This window comes from Mastacembelus armatus, chromosome 15 (assembly GCF_900324485.2).
Source record: "Mastacembelus armatus chromosome 15, fMasArm1.2, whole genome shotgun sequence".
Taxonomy (NCBI): domain Eukaryota; kingdom Metazoa; phylum Chordata; class Actinopteri; order Synbranchiformes; family Mastacembelidae; genus Mastacembelus; species Mastacembelus armatus.
The window spans coordinates 14,460,199-14,471,882 of NC_046647.1; the positions used below are offsets into that span (position 1 = coordinate 14,460,199).

At 40.1% G+C, this 11,684-nt stretch overlaps 1 protein-coding gene across 2 annotated transcripts; it reads right to left on the minus strand.

The window, feature by feature from the left end:
* Window positions 1–80: 80 nt before the first annotated feature.
* On the minus strand, window positions 81–7,969 carry LOC113132131 (monocarboxylate transporter 9). Of its 2 annotated transcripts, none has more exons than XM_026310004.2 (6): window positions 7,190–7,969; window positions 6,183–6,440; window positions 4,535–4,678; window positions 3,597–3,692; window positions 1,927–2,805; window positions 81–1,687 (listed from the first exon to the last, which is right to left on the minus strand). In XM_026310004.2, exons 2-6 carry the CDS (start codon window positions 6,379–6,381, stop codon window positions 1,503–1,505), a joined length of 1,503 nt encoding a protein of 500 aa, XP_026165789.1. In that variant the 5' UTR covers window positions 6,382–6,440; window positions 7,190–7,969; the 3' UTR covers window positions 81–1,502. The 2 variants fall into 2 exon arrangements, with proteins under 2 accessions (XP_026165789.1, XP_026165790.1); XM_026310005.2 differs by lacking the exon at window positions 7,190–7,969 and adding an exon at window positions 6,557–6,943.
* Window positions 7,970–11,684: the final 3,715 nt, after the last annotated feature.

Sequence of the window (11,684 nt, forward strand, 5' to 3'; positions counted from 1 at the left end):
AATTTACTTTTGTTTTTAGTTGGGATTGAAAATGTAGTTCACAGTCTGTGATATGTTACAAACCTACACGTCCAATAGCATTAACCCAAACATGTTTTATTGGCACATTTGAAATAAAATAACAGAAATACAGACATAAATATAATACTGCCATACAAAGAAAAAGTGGCTCAAAGGTCACAGCCAAACACAGTTTCTTATAGGTCAGTACTAACCATGCCTCATCAGCAACCTGTCAATACCTTCTACAAACACTAAAAGCAAACACTAATATCCCAGATTTATCCTTTTGACTGAAACTCAAAAAGATTTTTGTAGTCGTCTATATAACAATATTCAAGTAGTTTAAAACGTCTATTGCAGAGAATCCATTACAACTACAACCACAGTAATCAATGTCCAACTGAAAAACTACTTGTTTGCTTCTATGACCAGCTTTGTGCATATAAAAGTCACTAGAACTAAGAAAATTACAAACTAGCGTTAATACAAAAGTTAACCAAACAATGCACACAAAACCCTGTGCAGTATGTCAATGCGTGTACACACATGTAAACACACAATGTACAAAGAAAAATACACACACACACAACATGATGGAAAAGGACTCTCCTGGTCAAAATAAAAGCCAATAGAGGTCATGAATATCATTCATGCCACAGACAATCAACATGCTGTGTAGACTGGGAATACAACAAGATCTCTTCAGTCTTTTTACAGTGCAACTTAAAAAAATCTCCATGTGGAACTCAAACCATTAAAAAAAAAAAGTATAAATTGAGTCAATACACTTGAAAACACAAATGATCTATAAAGCAAGGCTTTTGTTTTGTTTGAACAGACATTATGTGCTGACAGGCATTGACTATTATTGATGCTTTGGTAAGATACACATTTTTGTAATTAAGATATATTTTAAAACCAAATACAAACTAAAAACGTGGTGCTGAAATTAAGCGTTATTACAAAAAGGCCCCCTCCAGTCCAAGTCCTGTATTCTGTCTGACGAAGATGGCTTGGAAATAATTTAAGAAGATGCTGGGAGAAAATGTTGTGCATTTGCAGAGAGTTTCAAATGAAAATGTGCTAAATTAACACCCAACAATTTTACACTTTCTTCCCAGTGTTAGCAATGGCACCATGTCAGAGCTACAGTAAAGTGAAAAACAGTCTTTAGACAAACACAATGTAGAATTTAGGAATAGACCAATATTGTTCAGTCAACCTCATAAAATGAGGCAATTAAAAAAATCTAAGATATCCAAGCCAAACCTTTAAAAGTATATGGTTTGAAACTCAGAAACACAGGCAAAGTACAGAAGTAAGGCCTGCATTTCACAACATCTGGCAGGTGTTTTGGTATATTAAAAACTGGCAGCACGAATAAGGGGAAACCCCTGTATATTGAAAGAAAGAAAATTCCTTGTTAGTGTACAGTTTATCAGCAGATAATTGCTGTGCAGTAGGGATGAAATTTTAATCCTTATAAAAGGTGCTCATATTCAGGCTACAGAGGCAACTTTGTCACAGTTGTTGGTGTAATGGACATCTGGTCTGTCGTTCTCAGCGTGCTTCCTGTTCCAGCAGGGAAGGGTGAACAGAAAGAGAATGAATGCTCCCAGCACCACACAGCCCCCACTAAAGTAGAAGGCCAAGTCATATGACTGTGTCCAGTCAAAGAACCACCCTGTAAAGTGATGAGAAAAGCAGATATTGTGAACACAGTCAGCAGAAATTCCTGGCAGATATACCAGTCAGCAAAATAATGAAAAAATGTCTCTTGACGTCAACGTGCCCTTTGCTTTCCTCTGTCTGCCTGTCTGATTTAACATTTAGATTTTTGAAATGTGGCCTGACAATAGGTTTCATCTCTAGACAAAATACAATCTCTGAACCTGTTCTAATTAATTGTAACAATCCTCCTACCTACAACAGGGGGTCCAAGCATGATTCCAAATCCTCCAAAGAACATGAGGATGCCATGGGCTTGTGTCAGTCTGCCCAACCCAACAATCTTAGTGGTAATGTAGGAAGTGAGAGACCAGTTTCCAGAGAAAAAACCCAACACAGCAGACAAGATCTGCAGTCCCACATAACTCTTAGTGACAGGAATAAGGAGCAGTGCCACACCTCCTGAAAACATGGTGAAAGCATACAGATAGATGCTGTTTATCCACCTGATGTCCACCAGAATACCCAGCACTAGTTTACCCACGCAAGTTGCGATGGCCCCAATTGATACCAAAGGAATGACACTAACTTCTTCTATGAGTCCCTGACTCTGAGCCACATCCTCTATGAAGAGCACAGGAGGGAATGCCCCCAGGCTAAATAGGAAGATGGCAATACAGAAGGCCACCATGGCTTGTTCCTGTAGGATTTCATACATGGACTGCATGTACTTGGTGTAAGCCTGTTGCTTCTTCTTAACAACTTTCATGATGGCTAAACCAGCCAGGAATCTGCCTTTCTTCTTCTCGGTTTGGTTGGCCAGGTCCTTGGCATCGATGGTGATAAGCAGCTCCTTTACTGTCTGAGCTTTCTCTGGACTGGTTGTAGTAGAACCTGTAGTGATTTTCAGGTCATCCAGTGGGGGCTTCTCTAAAAGCTGCTCCTCTGTGTTTCGTTCAAGGGCAGCTTTCTGTTTGAGGTAGTACCCTGGCATGTTAAGGGGTCTCATGAAGCCAGCACAGGCCATGAGGTTCAGCGCTACAGCACCAATGATTAGCAGGCAGCCATCCAGCCCGTATAACACAATCAGCTCATTTTGAGCAGTGGCATAGATGAATGCTCCAACACTTGTGCCTGGATAAGCAGAGAAAAACAGAAAGCATTGTGTAAGAAAGTGACAGGATCATGTTATACAAATTAAAGCCACTGTGTAGAGTTTCAAGAGTATCACTCCTGTCAAGTTACTGGCATAAGTTATTATAGAACAATTAGATAATACTGGTGAAAACTGGCACAGTCTAGATGGGCCTTCAGCATGTTATGTTCCTTGGTTGTATCTGTCCTTTTTGAAACTGACAAAGTTAGAAAGTTTAAAATTCCACATAGTAGCTATTGACAAAAGGATGAAAATCATGTTTTCTGCTGCCTTAGGTCAAATGTTTCAAGTATGTTAATTGTAACCACAGCCAACAGGAATGTCATAATGTTTCAACACATCGTGGAGTACACTTCTACATCACTGCAGTAAAGTTACAAGTTAAAGTAATAAGACCAGCTTAAAAACGATGGGACGTTAAAATTCTCCATAATTTCACATTAATTGATATTAATAGACTTAAACTTCAGAAATAAATAATTTGGTGTTGCTAACAAAGCTCTTTATTTAACGCCATTCTGATTGATATTGTTGATTATATAGTCAAACTTCCTAAATCATTTCCATGGAGGTTTTCATTCTCAGCCCAACCAGCTCTGGTCATTGGTCATCAGTCCGTGTCCCTACCTAATAGACCACTCTGTCTTTGCTACACTACAAATGTTTACCTTGGCTTTCCAAGGCTCCCAGCAGCTCATACATGAAAGAAGTGAGCATGGAGAAGTGGTGTGCACCCAGAGAACTCAAGGCAGTAGGGAGGTAGCTGTACCTGTGGTGACAATGCCGAGGGCAAGGCCACGTCTCTTGTCAAAATACTGACAGGTGATTGTCAACGTGGCTGCGTAGACCAGACCACAACCCAGGCCTATGGTAGGAGAGATGGCAGAGAAACAAAGAAGAAAAAAACTCCATTTCAATGCATTAGCTCAGGAATTTATTACAATGATGTATTTCTATTCTACACAAATCCATGAGTTTTAAAAGGCACTGTGTATAAGGTCTCAAGTCCAACACGATCAGCAAAAAATAAAAGAAGCATGCTCATGGCAGCAAACAAGCTTTGTGTGCATGTACAGCCACAAGCCAATATCTAAGGCCGTCTCTAAAAATAAATGACTGTCTTCAAATATGCATGGCCTCCCCTCTCCAATGCTGTGTGTACGAAAGGCATAGCTGACTGTGAGGAGTTCACCAGGATTAAGCATGGCTGGACTACCACTTAATGCGCTAACAGGTGGTGTAGGGCCCACACAAGTAGGCTGGTGATGCAGATTCAATAAAAGGTCACATGGTTATTTTTCTGTCAATATCTCAAACAGCAATGTCAAATAAACGGGGCAGTACTCAAAAAAATATCTTGTCTCAGTATGATTCTACATATTTTAGTGGTATTCATTACTGCAAGTGAGAGTATGATATGCCTCTGATGTTACATAATAGTTGGACTTGACAACTGCCCTTCGTTGTTCATACAACTTTCTGATTATACAAAGTGTTAAGCAATTCTCATACTGTCCTTTAGAGGGATAAGAAGCTTATAAGCTCCCATGACCAAGGCAACATCAAAAATACGTTGTCTCAAACTGACAGGTGGATTATGTCTGCAGGCTGTTTGCAGCATTAACTTTGTTGGCTTGTCTCTACTGGAGTACTGTATAAAAACCACAGGAGGACGCCCTCTAGGTTTATCATCAAGTGTTTCCTTACCGACCACAATCCCATAGGAAAAGATGAGGAACTGGACATTTGGAGCAAAGGCGCTGAGCATCAGGCCACCCGCCACCATTATTCCACTGAAGATGGTAACAGGTCGAGCCCCAAAGTTGTCAACACAGGCACTGCAGATAGGACCTGAGGAAGAAAGAGCCAGGGAGTGGGAGACATACAGAGAGGGAAGAATTGAATGACAGTGGGGCAAACTATTGACAGAGAAAGGAATTGTGATGATATTCTGCTGTTTAACAGAGAAAATAAAAGCCCATGACCCCTATGACATTGCCACATTACATTAGGTTCAAACTGGCAGCTTCCCACAGTTATCGTAACATCATTCAACAGGAATTTAAAATGTCCAGTTTGTGTTGTACTTAAAACATTTTATATAAATAAGGTTTGTAAATGAGGCTCAGTTTAACTTACTTACATCTACGTTCTTTTAATTTACCATTTACATCGTCTTTAAGTTGAAAATCATGAGCAGTGTTTTGTTACTATTGACAGTATCACATTATATTTCTCCGCTCATTGCAGCAGCTCATTACAGCGACGTGATGTCTACGCTGAGTGCAATATTCAAACCAAAAACCCATTTTCTTAATTCTGGCTTGACTCAAGCATCAAGTGACATTTACTGTTTCCTTTCCCTCTAACCAGTGGGAGGACCCTGCTGTTGAGCTATAGGAACTGCAGTGCTACAGCTGTCTGACAGCTGGGACACGTGTCCAGGACTTGGCCAGGCCGGAGGCCAGATCTGTCTCATCCTGATTTTCACCTCCACCCTTTGAGAAAGTTAAAAACAAGAAGCCAGGGTGGCACGCCAGCTCTGCCTTTGTTGAAGTATCAGCCAAGACCAACATCACTGATCCTGTCTGCTCAACAATATCTTCAGAACTTAAAAGTTATTGACTTTGATTTTTTTGGTGTGTTGTTTTTCTTAACAAGTAATTCCTACATTTACATTCCAGCTTTGACCATGATGTTATTACTTCCTCTTTTTTCTTTCATTTTTGGTGTATTGGTAAGTACTTTATATACACAATCTCACTCAACAAATACAGTATTAAGTCTCTGTGTTCCTCCCTCTATCTGTGTCTCAATCTGTCTGTCTCTTCTTCCCTCTTTGGTTAGATTAAGGGCTAAGTGATCTTTCTACATTCATAGCATGGATGACTTGCATTTGCTTTGCTCTGCTAGAAAATCAATAACAGAAACTCTGCTCAGGGAGCCACAGACCACCCATCTTCGTGACAGCACTGCCGTGTTCTCTATCCTGTTCAAACATTACAATAGAAAGAACTCTTCAACACCTGTAGCTAAACATATTCCTTTGATGAGGGTTTGATTGACCCTTAGCACAGACCAGATAAAACTTCTCTCCCTTAATCACACACCAATAAATCTTTATCCCTGTAATAATAATATGGAGTGCCAAAACCTCAATTTACTGCCGAGCATCAAATTTCCAGATGCAAAAACAATTATCTGATTAAAAATTGTTTCTCCAAATATCCAACTTGAACTTTAGTAGGTCTCTCCCTGATCCATCTTGCTGATATTATTCCTTTGGCATTTAGTTTGGATCTTTAATGTGATCCCATGTCAAAGATCATTACATTAGTAATAGCGTGCTACTCACTGGCTATTAGTCCCACTCCAGCCACAAGGGAGCCCACCCAGGCTGTCATACCCTTGCCCTCCTGAAAGGCATGGAGCCACTCAGGGTAGAGCACACCCACGGACTGGGGTGATCCATAGGCCAGAAACTGGGCCGTGAAGGAGGCCACAACAATTGCCCATCCCCAGCCTCCATCCAGCGCTGTAGTAGATGTTGTCATGGTGATTTGGTTACCGCTGCCCTCTGGGATCTGCTACAGCTTTGACAGAGGTTGGGTTCCTGGGAAAGACAAAACAAGAAACATTACAGAAAAAATGTTGGGAACAATGTAATCCAAAAGATGATCACCAAGAAAAATACTGTTCATGATTTTCAAATCCAAAATATACACTGACGCAAAGCCTTGATATAGTGAAGGCTGCTGCTGGCCTGCTCAAACAGGCAGGTCACCTGTGATGTCCTAACCACACACTGACTGCAACGAACCCATTGTCAACTGCCCCTTTTGTTCCTGTCTGTATAACCACACCTTGGAGGAGGAGAAAATAGAGAACAATCCTGCTTGATGCCTCCACCCCTGAACCTTTTACCTGCCTCTTCCATGATTCAACTGTAGCTCAGGTTTAGATACACAGGAGAAGCCTGTGTCCTGTGCTGACCTCAGCTTTTCAGACCTCTTTCATTAATAATTTATAGCCCAGAGCAACTTTATACGTCATTGCAGCAGCTTTATTTTGTTTACAGTGAGGCTTCCTAGTGGGGGGGGAAGTTGGTGTTCCTATGTTTCAGATGTGTTTTCTTAAAGCCAGCTTGATTTCTACTGGCAGCATTTAGATTTTAAGGAAAAAGTCACATAAGACAATAGTATAGAAAAGAAAACCACTATATGCCCAATGGGTTAATGACTGCCATAAAATAACACAGCACATATACAGGCCACTGATCAACGATAACTGCATTTTCTCCTCAGATCCTATTACTCCCGCAGAAACACAGGCAGTGCTTTTGTTAAAACATGCAGCACTCACCTCAGCATTTACAAAAACAGCAGCAGGCGCCTGCAGAGCTGCGCGCTCTACGGGAACTTTCCATGTAGGATGGTTTCCCTGAAAAAAAAAATCCTTTTTAAGGAATCTCTACAAATGTCATAATAGACGGGTGCTGTCTATCTGCACTGGAGTCTACAATGCCCGTGTGGAAAGAAAGCACCAACAACGAGCATTGTACATTCGTTTCATACTCCTCTGTAGCCGGCGACAAAACCGGTTCAAAGCTGTTCTTGCTGGTCCAGCAGCAGCTTGAACGCAGTTACAGGAGGAGAAGCGCTGCTTCCTCATGCGCCTGGAGCGCACGGCAGCCGGAGGAGACTGTGAGTCTGTATCCCACAGATGTAGCGACTGGTGTTCATTTCATGCGACACATATTATTCATTTTCTCTGCTTTAACGAGGAGGGTTTCACACGCAGATACAGCCACAAACACAAACCTGTTTACCTGACAGGTCTCCGGCCATGCAACTAAATTTAGGTTCTTTGAACAAAACACCTACAGTCAGAAAGTTAATATAACAACGACAAAATCATACGAACCCCTACAAAAAAACAAATTAACCCACTTTGATTTACTAACGCATCCAAAATACACTTGTCAAGCTGAGAGTTGAGGTTACAGGCTACCAAGCAGAACATTGTTGATATTGCCATCAGTCCAGTCTGAACCGGTTGATGGATGGTAATAAGACCAGCACACTGCAGCAGCAGGGCGCAATACCTGGAGTCATCTCCTTGGTGAACACTCATTAACGCAACACTTTAATCAATCAGCATTCCACTAAATCATACTAATAGGAGTGTGATTAAAGCTTGATGAATGAGTGACACATTAATATGCGGCAACATGTACAGACGGCTACCAGTTTAAAAATGGGCCGATAGAAATCCTGCAGCAGGGGAGAGACTGTAGGAGACTGCACTTTGTTTTTTGTTTTTTTTTGGTAAGAGGTTCAGACAGTTTGCGTGAATAATATATGAATAAATTACAGTAAACGTCAGTAAAATATTACAGTGGCCTACATTAGCACATTAATAGTGTTCAAACAAAACATGTAGGCAAGGAAACAGTCCTATAACTTCAAACATATTCATTTTTTAATATTTACTTTTATTAAAAACTATGTCTACAGCCCCACTGTGAGAAGCTGACAAATATTCCTTTGTGTTTTGTAATTTCATGCATTCATCCTGTGGTGTGAAAACACACAACAGTCACAGGGCTGCGATATAAAATTATACCACCATGTGACTGCACTCACTCTCATAACCTCAGGTCTGAAACAAAGAGAAATGCAAGACAGTAGAAAAAGTGTGGAGAAAAGTGATGTGCTAGAAGTAGTGGACATGACAGATAAAAGGACAGGGAGCAGAATAAGGCAGGCTGGGGATGAAGACAGTAGTCTCAAAGTCAAAAAGCTTTTCACACTGAATGCACCTAAAATTCTTCAGGAACTTTGATGCTTTTTTCCATTTTTCTGTTGCCAGGAAGGGTCTTACAGAAAGATTTAGGCTCCGTAATCCCCTCCTGACAGGAAAAATTAAGCAAAAAAAAAAGAACAAGACTCAATTAATTGCACTCTACAGTGGAAATACAGACATGTTGGTCCGGACCAGTTTCAACCAGATGTAGTGCCTGTAGGAGACACTTTACAGGAATCTGAGGGAGTGGATTAAAAAGCAGAAATGATAGACCTTTAACATTATTCACAAATGCTTAAATCATTTCACTTGCTTGCATAAGTTAATCACTACATTTATTGATGCATTTCCAGTTTCTGCATATTACAAGTAACTGTGATGGTTTTAAGTTTAAGGCTTTGAGTCTTGACATGGAAAAGTAAAATTACTATTCTACCTCCAGAATAGGATTAATGACACCAGTCTGGGATTTACAGAAATCACCACACTACTGCCCCACTGTTATTTCTATGCATAATTTGGTCCAAACTTTGTGTACTTTAAATGTTTCATCTTATCATGAGATGTATTTGATAACTTATCCATGTACAATATCAAAGACTACAATTCAGGCAATGAAGACTGAGATAGCACAGAAATCCAATTGGCTCAAATATTACCTGTATCCCATAAGAACCCATTGTGGCCCCTAATACTTGTTTATAATTTCTTCACATACCCAGCGCATGCCACTATTTAAGACCATCTTTTGTCAGCTCTGCTAAAAATCAACAAGATTTTGCTCTTTATGTGTAATATGCCATATTATTGCTACATATCTTCCACCTATCCATAGCCTTCTCCACAAACTGGCCTAATACTCTCACATTCTTATGTGCTGTTTTTTTTTTTTTTTTTCATTATTTAGCACTTTTGCAACACCCAATAAGCTGAAACCAGCTGCTCTTTTCTGGATGAGGCTAGGCAGGTGTAAACATAGAGTCACCCTGGAGTCTGGATAAATCTCTCAGTTCAGTCACCTAGCTCCACAATGCTGCAGAGGTGAAAGGCCATTTTAGCACCCAGCGTGGCTGCCATGAGCCTGCAGTCCAGATTCCTGCTTGGATTAGCTCAGGTTTCTGGCTTCAGCAGCAAGAGAGAACACTACAAAACAGTACAAAAACACAGGACACACAATTGTTATATCAGAACTCTCAGCAAGTCTTTGGGCAAAGATATAGGCATGCCAATCTTATAATGGGGTGTATATTTTGTTTCTGGTAAATTTGGACTGACCATATGTGTGAGTGGGTTACAGTTACTTGTTGAGACCTAATGGAAGCATAATGTGTTGTGCAGATCATCATCGTAGCCCTGTTCTCCTCCCACCGCAGGTTATTGCACTCACATTACAAAGGTTCACTGTGTTAAATGATCCTGCAATGATTGATTTCCAAAAAAACACTCTGTCTTCAACCAGTTAGAACCGGTTAAAACCAGGTAGACCAGGAACTAAAAGATATTGGCACAAAATTACACATCAACAAAGCTGTTCTAAAGAAGCTTATAAATGCAATAAATTACAGCCAAAGGACACCTGGGTCAGTTGTAGCTGGGAATAGCCTGTGCTCATTGGTTGGTCCACAACTTTAATCTAGATTAACTCAAATGTCAAATTTCAGAGGGTCACAAGAGTAATATAAGATGGATCAAGTTTGTATAAAAGAAAAAGTATGCTAACATTTTCTAATTTGTATCAAAAAGTGTAGTTCAGACTTATAAAATGTCATGGGTTTTGGAAGCCAAACTGCAAAAAATTTACCAATGCTATAGAGAAAGGTCAAGAGATCGAAGTTATTACAGCTCTCTGGAACCATTTCTGACATCCAACCAATAGTTACCGAGATTTCCAAAGTCCTCTGGTATAAATAATAGCTGCAAGTAATTACATTACAATCCACTTCATAGTTGACCAGGGATGTTGTTCTGAACCAAAAAATATTAATCTCATGGAGGCATTAAGTGGAAAGGTCAGGGTTGTTGCTGATGGACATGGAAGAAAAGACAAGGGATGCCTTAGAATTTGTCCCCAAAAGACTTTGAAAAAATGTTATATTTTTCAGCCTGATCTATAGTTATTGAGTTAGTGTCACTCATCGAGCTACGTCACAAAGCCATAAACCATTGTAATAACGGAGTAAAACCTGAGCGCTTACATGTTTAAGCATCAAGAAGCCTGGCATGTTGGTTTAATATACAAATGCAATGCTGGGGTTTACACTCTTCAATTGCACCCACAGCCCAGAAGGGGTGTAAGCTTTGTTGGTGCTGATTTGTATAAAAGGTGCAAACATTTTCCAAGTACTGCTGTACTGTCACCTTATACATGCTCCCTTAGGCAATGTTATTAGGAAGCATACTTTTAATTACCATTGTTATGCAGATGACACTCAGCTGTATCCATCTATGAAACCTGATGTCACAAACCAGTTAGCCAGACTTCAGACATGTATAAAGGAGATAAAGGCCTGGAAGACCAGTAACTTTCTACTTTTAAATTCAGAGAAAACAGAAGTTATTGTATTTGGGCCTAAAAACCTTGATCAAGATATGTCCTTTGATTCACACATGAAACAAATCTCTAGAATTGCCTTCTTTCACTTCACCAAATTAAGAATATCCTGTCTCAAAATTATGCCAAAAAAACTAGTCAGTCCATGCATTTGTTACTTCAAAGCTACATTACTGTAAGTCATTATCAGGATGTCCTAGTAACTCCATAAAAAGCCTCCAGTTAATCCTGAATTCTGCAGCCAGAGTTCTGACAGGAACTAGCAAGACAGATCATATTAGCTTTTCTTCATTGACTCCATGTTGCTATAGGCCTAGACTGCCTGAGCACTCTATCGGTGCACTGACCTCCCTTACTCTCCCAGGGGTTTGTTGGGTTTTGTTTTCACTTCTGTAAAGTACCTTGAGATAATTGTATTGTGATTTGGCGCTATACAAATAAAATTGAATTGAACTGCACTAGGAGATGGGTGGGCCTTGGTCATGATTTCCACAAAAAAAA

What these genes read in the sequence shown, in the direction of transcription:
- LOC113132131 (XM_026310004.2), bottom strand. Translation starts at nt 6,381, where the DNA reads ATGACAACATCTACTACAGCGCTGGATGGAGGCTGGGGATGGGCAATT. An exon ending in TTCCTATGGGATTGTGGTCG is followed by an intron (nt 3,693 to 4,534) that starts GTAAGGAAACAC and finishes CTCCTACCATAG; the next exon opens with GCCTGGGTTGTGGTCTGGTC. An exon ending in GCTTGGACCCCCTGTTGTAG is followed by an intron (nt 1,688 to 1,926) that starts GTAGGAGGATTG and finishes ATCACTTTACAG; the next exon opens with GGTGGTTCTTTGACTGGACA.